The 15253-nt window shown below is 43.9% G+C and overlaps 2 protein-coding genes across 3 annotated transcripts in view; one reads left to right on the forward strand and one right to left on the reverse strand.

The window, feature by feature from the left end:
• Positions 1 to 3266, reverse strand: part of LOC142160020 (uncharacterized) — a 46219-nt gene extending 42953 nt beyond the window's left edge. The window contains exons 1-2 of the mRNA XM_075214940.1: positions 3188 to 3266; positions 2913 to 3024 (exon numbers count right to left, since the gene is read on the reverse strand). Of these exons, the coding sequence (XP_075071041.1) occupies positions 2913 to 2973 (61 nt within the window). The 5' untranslated portion in view covers positions 2974 to 3024; positions 3188 to 3266. The remainder of the gene's footprint in view (positions 1 to 2912; positions 3025 to 3187) is intronic.
• Positions 1 to 15253, forward strand: part of LOC142159791 (uncharacterized) — a 1176369-nt gene that overhangs the window by 739700 nt on the left and 421416 nt on the right. The gene's annotated exons all lie outside the window — the stretch shown is intronic.

Here is a 15253-nt window from a genome sequence, read left to right on the forward strand (position 1 = left end):
AAGGTCAGAAACCTGATCCATTTCCACACCCACATCTGAAATGGCTCTTTTACCCTTCTGGGAAATAGGAATTAACCTATCTTCCTTGTGGATAGACCCTGCCTGTGATGTGGAAGCATTCTCGTCAGACTGGCTGCCTGCAAGTGTAAGTGGGGTAGTGTTCTCATGTACCTCTATTGCCCGCAGCATCACGGCCGTCATTTTCTCCATAGTTAAAGAAAAAGACTTCATCCAGGGTGGTTCCACCATTGCAGAGGATCCCTCCTGGGCTGAAATGTCTTGCCTCTGAGCGTCCGCAGTACAAGCTGCGCAAAGGGCGTTTCGGTCTGTGTGGCCAACAGAAAGTTTTGTGTCACATTTAGAACAGGTAAAATACACTACAGCAGGCACAGAATTACCCTTGTCCTTAGCTGTCCCCTTCTCCGCCATTGTCCTGCTTCTTAAAATTATTATTAAAAGAAATGCAGACAAATTAAGGCGACAAAATAGAAGAGTCCTGTGCTTTGAAGTCTCTAAAAAGAGCACCACTCCAAATAATACAAATGCCTGTTATAGAATTGTCTGTGAAAATTCCCCTTAGCATGAAATAACTTACAAGACTATTTAACCACCATATATACTCCTCAAATGCACTCAAATCATACAGGCCTGTAACGATTTCTGAGTCCCAGGAGGAGAGGCAAAGTAGAGGGGTCCGGGCAGTGTTGCACGCTTCAGCGTGATCTCTCCTTCTCACCGCGCGGGAAGACCAGAAGCAGGAAGCTGCCTTCACACTCCTCCCCTTCCTGGCGCTGTCCTCTCTGCCTGCCGACGCTCACCGGCCCCATCAACCAATGGCCGCCTAGGAGCTCTCTTCGCGCGCTATTCAAAACGTGTGCCCAGCTCAGCGCGTCTTGTCCCCGCAGCCAACTCACCTCTCCCGAGGTGAGCGCTGCCTTCTGTCCCCTTTCAGCTGCTCCCTCACTGAGGATGGGAAAGCGGGGACCTGCCGGCCAGCTGATCTCGACGGGGGCCTCCGGATAAGCTCTGTAGAGTCCTTATCTGTGCCCCTTCTATGTGCAGCCTTTATCTAATAAAGTTTCACTAATGGCCCATAAAACTAAAACAAAGCCGGCAGAGGTGCTGAATAAATGAGCGCTAGGCTTCACTTACCTGCGCTGGGATCCAGAGTGAGCAAAGCTAAGTCCTATTCACTCTGCTGGGTCTTTACAGGATCCCGCGCTGCACCTAAATAGGATTAACAAAAAAATAAAAACATGAATAACCTACTGCTAACAGAGTATAGGCAGGAGCCTATACTCCAGTGACCGAACTCTAAGTCACTTACAAAAAACTGAGGATCTCTCCAGAGAGGAGGGGTTAAGTAGGGGAGGAGTCCAGAAACTTAGCAGTTAAAGTGACAAGAACTTCTGAGCCCACTACTATACCCCAATGTCTTGCAGTGTCCCCCAATGGCAGGGAAGAGAAATATAACACATTACCAAGCACATTGCATAGACCCAGCCACAGGGACACACATATGACAATGCAAAAACGCAAAGTTTGGTGTGTAATATTTCCCAAGCACACACATGGACCAGCCCCTATCATAGGACAGGGAGCCACATTAGCCAGTGACATTGTCCAACCACAATGCTCATACAGACACTGTCCTCACACACACAAACATTGGAGCTCTGGTTGTATAGTAGACATGGGCTAAATTAACACCACATCCTATCTATTGGTCTACAGTACACAAAGTTCACCAAGTGGACATGTAGGTAGCAAAACAAAACAGTGAAGCAGCCTCTATATGTTCCTCTGATGAACATCAGGCAGCATAGACCCGTAGTCAGAGTAATGCTACTAATTTAGGCTGAAGCCTCTGTGTAGACAAGCACTGAGAGGGAAGGAGAGCAGCTTGAGAGAGCAATACAGCACAGTAGGAAATAGCAACACAGAATGATGAAGGCACCGAGCAGAGGAGAGCATTAGGACTGAGTAGAAGAATAGAGCAGGGCACAGACGGGCAAAAGCAGAAAAAGCATAAGGGCAGGGCAGGATACAGAGACAGGTCAGAAGATGAAGAGCAACAGTACAAAGCATCCAACCACAGAGATATGAGGGGAGCTATGGTACAATGATGGGTGTGTGATTATAGTTCTGTTAGTGCAAGCAGGCAGTTTGTGTGAAGTGTGTGTTGTGATCGGATGTATGCAGGAAATAACCTGCTTTAGTATTGCAGTGTTACACATACTGAGAATAAAACATTCAGGAATTATTACACAAAAAATAATGGGCAATGTCACATGTACTACTGCACGGGGAGGATCATGGGTAATACCAACCATCTCATCACATTGGTCATTGATTGAATCACTATGGTGACGTCTCTTGTACTGATGTATGAGAATCACAAGAGTGTGAGGAAGAGACTGGTCAGATCTCTTGGCTGGTAGCACACACCTATATGATGTGAGGAGGAGACCAGGAGTCTAATAGGGGCTGAAGGACAGACCAACTGGGTATTTTGTAAACCACCTCAGACCATTAAGGTGAGCCTCCTTCCCCCCCCTCTGACTCTCTCCTCCCCCATCTCTTAACAGGACTCTAGAATATAACCAAAGCAATTGTTCTATGAACTGAACAAACATCGGTTCCTACTCAAGGAACACACCCTAGAACACCAACCCACCGAACTAACGAGAGTACCATCAAGATAAGCCAAATTCCAATATTAGTACATCCACATGGTAACAGAAACACCACATCACCCCACCAACCTACAGTGCACCACGGAAAACTCCAACAAAAATCCTGACTCCCCCACTGGGCAGATACTTTTTTATGGGTGTAGAACAAGTGATTGTGGTAGTGTCTGAACAAGGAGAATGTGTCACTCTTTTCTGTAATAAGTGTTTATTACTCACCAGTGCTGATATCTGTAGGGATTTCCTCCTCCTTACACTGCTGATCACCCCTCACATACATCTCTTTTTCTCCCTCTATATTTTCTACATTAATATCAGTGAGAACATCAAACTAAATAACAAAAAAATAATAAAATAACACTTTAATAATGTATTATTTCATTAATTGAGGTTAAATAGAATAATATGAGTGTATTAGACACACACAGCTGTTTTACAGATCATATAGTGAAAAGTGATTTTGGTAATTTTGTGAGACCATAAATTCCATCTACCTGACACTCCTGTGGGATCCTAGGATTTTTCTCTGTACAATCCTGTGAATAAAGAGGACGGGGACATCTCTCTGGGGTATTTCTGTTACTGGATCCATCTGTAGAAGACACACAGTGACTGATACATTGTTTAGGTGTGATGGTCAGATGTTGTGTGTACAATAACCTAAGCAACCTAGTAATTAAGGAGGCATCTCTTATATGTTCCAATCCTAAAGTTATTGTAAAACAGTAAAAACAGGCTGGATTGATGACAAATGGAAACACCAGTAAGATCTTTATATGAGGGGATGAAAGTCTACCGTCATCAAAAGGGTTAACAGAAATGACAATGCAACCCCCCCCCCCATTTCGTAGATAAGATACATACAATAATCCCTGTTAGTACAAACATATTTCTATATGTCCAGCACAGAACTGGCTTTAACTAGTCTCGGGGTGGAGAAGAGGGTGGTTGGATTCAGAGATGTATTAGACAGCCCTCACCTAGGTAGTTTTAGCTTCAGTTAAAACATTGTTGAGAAAGCTGCGATTAAGCAACGGGACTCCTCAGATGAAGACATTTCTCAACAATCAAATTGTATTCCGCAGCTAAGTACTTATTCACTTATTATGTATATGTTATCATAAACATTTGTATTATCTTTTTACAATTGTTGTCAATTATTATAATCTTACACCAGAACATAAGAGTTAATGTCCATCCTGTGACAGTCTATCAATAGTGTTTGATTATAGCACATTCCCAAAAGACATGGAACAATGAATTTCTAGGGACTTCACATCTCCAGCTGTGTGACAGGCAGAGGGAAACATTATGTGCAGTACCAAAGGAACATGGAACCAACAGTATAAAGCTTGTACCCAACCTCTTCTACCTTACTACTGATGGAAGTATGGTGTATTAATGTCAACATCTTGGGCGATTGTTTATCTGAAAGAGTCTCCCGAAAACTTGTTCCCACTTTTTTACTTCAATAAATTTTTATTGAAACTTTTTAAATTAAATGGGGGTACAGAAAAAAGAAAGGGCGACAATACAAATGAGGGGACAAACAACAAGGAAAAGAAGGGGGGAAACCCCACAGGGGGAGGTCACTCCATTGAGACAGCATTCTTATAGCTTACATATTACTTTCTAGGGAAAAGCAAAACATACACATTGGTCTTACTCATAACGCATCAAAGGGGAACACAATACATCCTGAGCAGCTCAAACAACACAGGCAGAACTCATTCGACATTAGGCTGGGGTTCCTCTATAAGGGCTACTGGAGAAGAAGAGGGTGAAAGATTTGAGGCAACTCGAACTCTACCGGAGCCCTCTGTGACGTATTTATGGCAGCTAAACCATTTGAAAATTGGGTTGGAGGCAGATGCTGAATAGGGCACATCTGTTGTCTCCATCTCAAAACTATATTAAATTTTAGACACAACTATAGCGATGCTGGGAGGTGTGGGGGACTTTCAATTTTGAGCTATCGCTGCTCTAGCTGCTATTAGTATGTGTCCTAATAGGTAGCGGTTATGACTAGGGATCACTGACTGGTATATATGTAGGAGGGCTACCCCCGGGTCAAGAGAAATAGACACTCCCAGGACCTCTGAGATCAAGGCGGATATCTCACCCCAGAACGCCTGAATCCCTGGGCATGTCCAAAAGACATGATAAACATCTGCAATCTGACCACATTGACGCCAGCAGAATTTAGACTGACTTGGCCATATCTTATGAAGGTGATCCGGGGTGAGATAGAGCCGATAGAGAAGCTTAACATGCATTTGGGTGTGATTAATACATCTGGACATACGGTGTGAGGATATTGTTTCCACTGTTGGAGAGTGAGAGTCAGGCCAATATCTGCCTCCCATCGTAGTTGGGTCGGGGTCTTGGATACTGGAATCAGGGACTGGAAATACCGGAACCAGAATGTTATTCCCCCCTGACACCCGCCTTTGTTAATCTATCGAGGTCCTGAGCTGGTAATGTGGACAGAGTATAGGGGGTTTTTGGAAGCCGCCCCCACCCAGTGTCTAATTCGCATGTATTTAAGCAGCTCGGATTGAGGCAAATTATATTTGTCCGTAAGCGTGGCGAAGGGGAGTAAAAGCGTCTGAGCAAACAGATCTGCCAGAGAGACTATCCCATCTTTCCATAAAGTAATTTTAATATCTGGCATAATTTTCGACAATGCTTGAAGGGAGAGGTGACGGGAGGGGAGAACAAAGTCCTTGTGTAGCCTAATATATTTGTCCCAAACTCGCAGAGCATCTGAGATAGAGAGTAATTTACAGACACCCAATGGACGATCCGACCCAGAGGTCCAGAGGAGATCCAGCAAGGAGTAACCTCTATATAAGGCCCTCTCGATATCAACCCACGGTTTAGCTGCATGTGGTAATGACTAATCTCGGAGGCAGCTCAATATGCAAGCATCCTGATAATGTGTTAAGCTGGGAAGCAATAGGCCACCTCTTGACTTCGGCAGAGACATGCGCCTGTTTGTAAGGAGGGGACGTTTCTGCCTCCAGAAATATGACATCATTAGGGTGTGAAACCTATCCATCATCCATTTTGGAATGATGTACGGTATAGTACGGAAGATGTACATAAGTTTTGGTAGCAACATCATCTTGAAAGCCGCTATACGCCCCAGCCAGGAGACCTTAAAGTCAATCCAATTCTTAGCCAGGGAAGAGAGGTGAAGGTAGATCGGGGAGAAATTAGCTTCAAACACCGCAGACATATTGGGGGGGAATATGAATACCTAAATATGACAAAGAATGTTTAACCCACACAAATGGAAATTTCTTCTGTAGGTTTGAAAGGGAAGATTGCGGTATATTAATGGGGAGGGCCTCGGATTTTGTAATGTTCAATTTATAGAATGATGCTTCGAAATACCTATCCAAGATGTGCTTCAAAGTTATCAGCGAGGTCTCCGGGCTGGTTACAAACAAAAAAACATCGTCAGCAAATAAGCATACCTTCTGACTATGTGAATGGATAGTAATACCTGGAAATTCAGCCGCTTGCCGAATAGTATGGGCCAGGGGTTCTATTGCCAAGACATACATTACAGGAGAAAGAGGACACCCCCTGCCTCGTACCGTTAGTGATGGGAAATGTCGGTGATAGAAACCTGTTACTGAAGAATCTTGCAGAGGGACCCTGATATAGGGCTAAAATAGAATGTAGAACCCTACCCTGTAGGCCAAACTTACACAATACTTCCTTCATGTACTTCCAATGAAGTCTATCAAAAGCCTTTTCTGCGTCTAGGGAAAGCAGAATAACTTCCTCCGGAAGCTCAGAGAGCAGGTCCACGACATTTAATATGCGTTGTGTGTTATCCGAGGCCTGACGGCCTACTACGAAGCCTACCTGGACAGGATGGATCAAGTGTGGTAATAAGGGATTCAGACGGTCGGCAAGCAATCTGGCGTATATTTTCAGATCAATTTTAAGCAGCGCTATTTGTCTATAATTCATACAATCTGCCTGATCCTCGCATCCTAGTAATAATCTGTGCTTCCAACATTTCTGATGGGAAACCTCCCTCTCCCGAAAAAAAACAAATTAGTAAGAAGGGGGGAGACCTCGGTCCTGAAAACAGTATAAAATGCGTTAATGAAACTATCCGGACCAGGAGCCTTATCTTTTGGGAGAGAATTAATAACTCCTTCCACCTCTCCCTGAGTCCAAGGAAGATTAAGCGATTCTAGACTATTTGCATCTAACACAGGAAGGTCTAAGTGATGTAGAAATGTGGAGATGGAGGCCTCAGATGGTTTAAAGATATCAACATCATCCTGGAGGTTATAAAGTTTAGTGTAGAATTTAGCGAAGTAATTTGCTATGGCCCCCGGGTTGTATATCTTATTACCTCTGGAGCCATGTAATACCTTAATGTGGTTCCTAGCTTGCTTCCCTCTCAACCTCTGGGCCAAGAGACGACTGGCCCTATTTCCCATTGTATAAAATTTTTGCCTCAACTTAAGTAAGGAGGATTTTATGCGGGATATGAATATATTATTTAGCCGTTTCCTCACCTCATTTATTTCCCTTTGTAAGGCTTTGGAAGGGCGAGTTTGGTTTTGGAGCTCTAGTCTTGGTAGATCAGACTCAAGTGTTCGTTGGCGTAGGATGTATTGCCTCTTTAATTGGGCCCCTATTTGGGTAGCAACACCCCTAACAACCACCTTCAGGGCACACCAATGTGTCGACTGGGAAGTGTCAACTGGGTTATTTAACTGTATATATTGTGATAATGCCTCAGAGAGAGCAGCCCTAGCCTCCAGCGAGGAAAGTAAGTAGGCTGGCATACGCCAAGGCCTTGGAGGCGCTGTAGCGGGGCTCAGGCTCCAGGACCACTCTATCGGGGCATGATCGGACCACGTAATAGGAAGGATATTGATAGAGTCAGTGTGCTGCAGTGTCCACTTATCCGACAAGATCATATCTATCCTAGAATAGGTATTATGAACCATGGAATGGAAAGTATAATCCCGTGCACCTGGAAACTGTGCCCGCCAGATGTTGTAGAGAACATATTCAGCTAAAAGCTTGCGAAAAAGCCATATAGAGGGACCAAGGGTGGGGTCAGGACCCGATGACCTCTGAGGCCTGGACTTATCAACCTTCGGGTCCAAAGTCAGATTAAAATCTCCTAATAGGACCAGATGGCCCTTCCGAACTTTTTGTACCTCCTCACACAAGGCCTTCAGGAAAGGAATTTGATGGGAATTAGGCGCATACAATGAAACTATAGTTATTGGTTTATCCTCTAGGAGACCTGTCAGAATAATATACCTCCCTGACTCATCCTCTATTTGTGAGTGAAGTTGAAATTGTACTCTGGCACTAAAAAGAACCGCCACTCCATTTCTTTTAAAAGGGCCATTTGCAAAGAATCCTAAGGGGTCTCTCGAGTCCCTCAGCTGCGGCAGGGCGTGAGAGGAAAAATGAGTTTCCTGGAGAGCTACAATGTCTGCTTTATGTTTATGAAAACTGGTGAGCGCTAAGCGCCGCTTGTTAGGGGAGTTAAGACCTTTAGTGTTTAATGTATAAAACTTAACCATACTCTAGGGGGTCATAGTGAGACAATTTACCATACGAGTATACATATTGTACTTGAGATCTGAGTCTGGAGTGATTGGGTGGAAGAAGAAGGGTCCTAAAAGGGAAGGAAAAAGGGGAAAGAAAAAAATGGTGATGGGATACACTGACCCGAGAAACTGAGTATTTGCCACATGGGTAAGAGTGTGACAAATTATTTAACATGTGGAGAGGTGGTTGGAGCAAAACCCCCACCCGCGGAACACCCAAAAAACAACAAGAACAACAAAAAGGGGACACAGAAACATTGCAACAACCACATCAATAGTTCTAACTCAAACTCCTTGAGACGCAGCCACCGCCGGACACCCACAGAAGCAGTTCGCCCTTGACCCATCCCCCTGCGAAAGGACCAGCCTCCCACGAATGGACGGGCCACATCCAGGCACAACTGGCCCCAGGCGCGAACCAAGACCACCACCTCCAAGGGTGCCCCGGCAGCTACGCCCCCTGCTAACAAAACTGGCTAAAACATATCTGGTCAAACCAACATAACTGGTATTATTTATGATTATACTTATCAAATCGGAATTAAGTCCCCTGAAACTTCAACATGGAGAACAGAAATAGAGCTCAGTCTCTGGTAACCCGGGGCCGCTCAGGCTGAGGAGGAGGCCTGCCTGCAGAAGATCCAGATGGTATAGGGATACGCCACTGCTCTAGCAGCTTGGTGCCTGCCTCCATGGAGGAAATAATGTAGGTCGAATCCTCACGGCGAACCAACCGTTTCACCGGAAAGCCCCATTTGTAGGTGATGCTATGCGCCCTCAATGCCAAGGTGATTGGATGCAGGCTTCGTCGTTGATTGATAGTGGTAAGTGAGAGATCCTGGAAAAGCTGTAGATCTCCGAGGGCTGTCACACTGATGGGATCTCGAGCCGCTCTGAGGATCTCCTCCTTGACATGGTAGAAATGGACTCTAAGCAGAGTGTCTCTTGGAACATTCCCTGGAGCAGTACGTGGACGACGATGTATACGATCAATAAGAAAGTCTTTAGCGTCTAGAGATGGTAGTAATCTGCTGAACAGGGAAACAGAGTAGCTCTGTAGGTCAGCATTTGCTATAGATTCCGGTATGCCCCTGATCTTAATATTATTTCTGCGAGAGCGGTCCTCCAGATCTGCAACCTTTTCTCTTAGAAACAGGACTTCGCTTTGTAGAGAGTTATGCGAAGAGTGAAGGTCGTTGTGTGAGGAATAGAGGTCATTATGCGAAGAGACCAGTTCTCCCATCTTCGTCTCCAGATGATCCGTTCGATCCCCCAGTTCCATCACCTCAGCTTTCAAACCTCCAATCGCTGCCTTCATCTCAGAGGTCAGGTCTGCCCTTAATGCCGTCAACATCTGGTGTAGAGTACGAGCTGTTAAAGGGGCGTTCAGAACTGTGTCGGTGCCCTGATAAGACAACGGGGTACCTATAGAGGGAGCTGCCGACTCTGATGTCTGTCGTGGTGGAGACGAGCCTTTTGAGGCAGATGGTGAGCTCGTTGTTGATTTCGGTTTCGGTTTAAATTTGATCGGAGGGGCCAGGGCGGTAGTAGTAGTAGGTTTAAGCTTGGGAGGCATATTTCTCCAGGTAAGACTCCAGGGGTTAAATGTATTAACCTCCGATTTCTGCAAGTCACCGGAAATCGGCGACTTTGCAGTGAAAATTTAAAGCGGCGATGGCTTGTAAAGGCAAACTTGCACAGGAAGGATCACGGATAATGTCACACAGGGTCTCATTCAGCTATTGAATCACTATGGTGACTTCCCTTGTACTAATATATAGGAATCAACAGAGACTGTGGGGGGAGGAGACTGGTCAGATCTCTGGGCTGGTAGCTCACAATGATATGATGAGAGGAGGAGAATAGAAGTCTAATTGGGGCTGATGGCTCCTGACTCCCCCACTAAGCAGATACTTATTCCTCATTAGTTTGTACAGACAGAGGAGGATGTAGAATAAGAGATTGATGTAGTACTCACCTGTGCGGATATCTGTAAGGATTTCCTGTTGATAACCCCTCACATACGTCTCTTCTTCTCCCTTTATATCTTCTGCCTTAATATCAGCCAGGTTATCACCCTAAATGACCCACAAATCAATAAAATACTACTTTAATAATGTCCGATTGAATTATTTCTGATAAACCAGAAGAATATCAGTGTATAAAACACACACACAGCTGCCCTACAGATCATATGGTGAAGTCACTTTGGTATTTGGTGAGAAACTAAACCCTACCTACCTGATAGTCTTGTGGGATAATATGATTTTCCTCTGTACAATCCAGTGAAAAAAGTGGACGGAGACATCTCTCTGGGGTATTTCTGTTACTGGATCCATCTGTAGGAGACACATTGTGACTGAATACATTGTTTTTAAGTGATTTACTGTGTGTATATAGGTGGCCCTCAAAACTACTTTCTCCTATACAATAAATAATAGTCTACTCTTACCCCATGACATGAGGGTCTGGTGATTCTCCATTATTACGTCCTTGTACAGAGGCTTGTGTCCTTCTAAATCCTCCCAGTCCTGCATGGAGAAATACACAGTGACATAATCACACCTTATAGGAACCTGACACACACAATGATACAGTCATCACCCAGACACATCCCCTGGTGTTACTGTATAATGTCCCATTCCCAGCAGTCACCTTTCCAGTCAGCAGCTGAATGATCTTGTTGGTTAGTTGCAGGATCTTCTGTTCATTGTTTTTCTCATGTATCAGTAAGTGAGGTGGAGGAACTGTGACTTGGGCAGGATTCTGGGTCCTGCTCAATCTTTCTGACACACGGAGATGGCTACTGAGTGTCACACGCTCATCAGATGTCTTCTTCACTACTATGTATTCCTGTGTATTGAGGGATACATCAATAAAAAAAATAAATGAAAAAAAAAATAAAAAAATTCAGAGTTGCAATTTTTGGGTTAATTATGCAAAAAGTACAAGTAACTGTTTCCTATGAAAGTGGAGTGACTATCTGAGATGGGTGCAGCTCCTGCCACCAATTTATGTCCTATGTCTATGGCCGCCACCCACAGATTAATCACCTTCTTTGGACAGATTAGTGCAAACAGCAAGATGACGTTGTGTTGGGAGCTGGAGGAAAACAGTACTAAGAGTAGCCGCTCCACTGAAGATGAGAAGAGCTGCAGGAGAGGTAACTTGTAAGTTTCTGATATAACTGTTCTATAAAGGATGTCACAGAATCTCTCACCTCTCCAGTCAGCAGGTAGATGATCTCCAGGGTGAGATTTAATATCCCATCAGTAATATGACTCCGGTCCTTGTCCATCTTCAATGGATCAGTGATTTATATAGGACGTGTCTCACCCACACGACTGATAAAAACTCACAACTCAAACTTCTAGAAATAAATATAATAATTATAATTAACATCACAGAATAACACATCACAGAAGTCCACCTGCCCAAGATAGCTTTTTTTTTAGCTAATGTGACAATAAATGTTAACAGTGTTAATCAGAAGATCTCTCAGACCACACATCAAAAACAGCAAACAAGCACGCTTCATAATGCGGACGTAACTTTAGCTGAAAGGTAAAATTCAGGAAGACAGTCAATGTATTCCAAAATTTAGCTATTTGGAGGCATGCCCATACGTTATGTATCAATGTAGCATAGTTTGTTTTACATTTACTGCAAAGACCTGTCGAAGTCGTATAATTGGATGAACAAAAGTATATTGGTTAATATTGCATACTCTAGTTAGCGATGTTAGGGAATAAATGTTTAAAGAAATACTGACTATAAAATGCTAATAGACTAGTTGTAACTGGATTCTTGGCGGGAAAGTCAGAGCACAACCCCTGGAGAGATGACCCCCACCTTTGGATATTTTGGTTTGAACTGGCCTATGACCTGCAGCACTCTGGACCTTCCTGATACCTGGACCAATAGAAGCAAGCCACACCATCTGCATTGTTTTCACTGTAACACCGAGTATATATATTACTACTCTAGCTGGTACCAGGGCAGTGTTTCTGACCACAGTATTCTGGAGTGAAGTACTGTACTCTGGTACCAGTGGGAGCACTGCTTAGCGAGCGCATGCAGGCGTGGTATGTATGTATCTTTTTGGTATTGGCTGTACTGTATTATAATTATGTATTGAACTATTAAATTTTACATCTGCTAAAATAAATTACTTTGTGCTTTGGAAACACTATACAATCGCTTATGCAATGCTTATTTGAAAACGATAGAATTACTTTAATAATTTGGGGGCTCTTACCGGAAGGTTCCTCAACAAAGGGTGGATTGACGCTTCGCATACGGAAAAGAACGCAATGTGTTCAAAACCTGTTGTTCATTTTGTGTTGAGAAACCGAATGTCCGTGGTTGCATAATCTGAAGGAACGCTAATTAGAATCTAGGGACAAGAAAGAAAAAAATTTCTTTTTATTGTTGTTTTGCGTTTTAAAATGCAATGCTTATTTGAAAACGATAGAATTACTTTAATAGACCTGATTCAGACTCCACCATATGCCTTCTTTGTATTTGAGAAATATATGCTCTACTGATAGTCAACATGAATTTCCTGAAGTCTTGCTGAATGAAGAGCTATCATAGTATGATCTATATGGGCCAAAATTTCCTCCGGAGGGGCGAAGATTCAGGAGATCTCGGTTCCAGGACTCCCAAACCTTCAGCCACACAGAGGCCACATCTGTATTAATCAGATCTGTATATAGGTATCTAATTTTGAATTTATGGATTCGGAAAAACCCTAGTACAGATTCAAGATTGACTGTTGTGTTATCACTTGTTGGTAATACCGCTCGTTGTTTGCTTGTTACATAGTGGCGGATCTATAGGTAAATGTAGAAATGGGTATGTGGAAACGAGGATTAAGTCCATACTTAATGGAAGTGACTTTGGCCAGGGCAATTTTATTTCTTCACCATGTTTCCAGGTGAGGCGGTGATTGGACAACAGACAGCAAAGAGAACAAGAAAAGTGTTTAACCAATAGTGAATTTCATCAGGTAGGTTGAGACACTTACTGGAGGCTGATCATTTAGACTCTTGTAACAATTATGTAACGTGTACAACAATGTAGAAATGTAGGTATAAAATATGGAGTACTTGCCTTACTCTAGATCAGCGCTGGCCAGCCGGTGGTGCGGAGTCTAACGAACCCAGGAAGAAGCTCAAATTGTATAGCACATTGGTTTAAAAATCCACTACATAACTTAGGTTCCCCATCAAACTTAGGTGGGTTAGGAATACGCAAAGATGAGGCTGCACCTGCAGGTGAAGGAGCAGCTGGAGGAGACTGAACGGGGGCTGATGCCATACCTGATGCCGCTAAAGTTGTCTGCAAGGTATCCATTCGGGCTGATAGTCCTTGTAAAACTTTTAGCAACTGATCCTGATTGGACTCCTGTTTTTCTACTCTTCCTAACAGGTGTTGGAGCAAATCCCTAGGGGAGGGGTCTCCTGAAGTATCCATATTTTTGGTCAGAGCAAACTGTAACAATTATGTAACGTGTACAACAATGTAGAAATGTAGGTATAAAATATGGAGTACTTGCCTTACTCTAAATCAGCGCTGGACGGCCGGGGGTGCGGAGTCTAAAGAACCCCCTGGTGTTCACCAAGAACCGCTGCAAGGGGGGATGGGCTTTGCTGCAGAGGATCGCAGGTCGCGGTCCACTGGTCTGCCGCTAGAGGTAAGGATGTAGGAGGTAGCCAACGATAACACTGGAACTGGAAGGTAGTATCAGGATAGCCGGGGTCTGGTACACTTGGAGTGGAGATAATACGTAGTCAGCAAGCCTGGGTCTTGTACACTTGGTGTGGAGATAATACGTAGTCAGCAAGCCTGGGTCTTGTACACTTGGTGTGGAGATAATACGTTTTCAGCAAGCCTGGGTCTGGTACACTTGGAGTGGAGATATATCTGAGAAGTCTGCAAGGAACTGGTACACGCAGAATCACACGGGAAGCACCTAGTCAGGGAACATAGGAAGTTGCTCTGACGCTGCCCAGGCATCAGAGCAGGTCTTTACAAGTTTTGCAAGTTTGAATTCCCCGCCCCGACTGTCACGTGACAGCGCCGCCGCGACCTGGAAGAGAGAGAGGATTGCGGCGCTGGAGCGAGGACAGGTGAGTTGTAACAACTCTGAAGATTCTCTCAGTCACTGGTATTCTCTGAGAGACTATTGTTTAGTAAAACAAGAAACCTTGACAGACAGCCGAAGCTCAGTGAGCTCAGCCCTTTGTTAGATGAACATGAAGGATCTGATTTATCAAAGCATACTGAGCGCAACCGGCGTTTAGTAAAAAACACACATATTTCGTCTTTGCACACCCGAATTCATCAAGGCAAGGATCTCAAGATACGGGTACTGGTGAATTCGGGTGTAGGCCTGCTGTGCTCTAATACACAAAAGACACTCTGTGATACGTCCAAATCTATGTGGATTATAAATTTGCAAAAGAACGCATATAAAAAAAAATATATATATAACTAATTAATGCCACCAGATAAAAATAAAGGCATTAATGATTAAACTGTTAAAAAAAAATAAAAGGGGGGGTATTTTTGTTTCTCACGAAATACATTTATTAGTATGTTATTAATGTCTACTGTACATAAAATACAGTTTTACAGTTGCTCCTGATTGCAAACACATGTTATAGCATACATATGAGACTGTCATCACTACCGCTCAGGACTTAGATTAGCCCTGTAGCTGGAGCAAGACATACAGCAGAACAACAAGTAACTTTGAGATACTCAGCGCTTGACTTGGACGTTGCTGCGTGCGCTTGAGTTTGGCACGTCCCTACTGTACACTGACCACAGCAAAACGCCCCTTCCCTGCCCACTCCCTGAAATCGTAGGCTGAAGTAAGTGCCCTTTGTATTAGAAGGCGGATGGGTTAGGGCTGCATTTACTGGCGTATGTCCTGGTTCTGGGTAAGCG

This window comes from Mixophyes fleayi, chromosome 6 (assembly GCF_038048845.1).
Source record: "Mixophyes fleayi isolate aMixFle1 chromosome 6, aMixFle1.hap1, whole genome shotgun sequence".
Lineage (NCBI taxonomy): Eukaryota > Metazoa > Chordata > Amphibia > Anura > Limnodynastidae > Mixophyes > Mixophyes fleayi.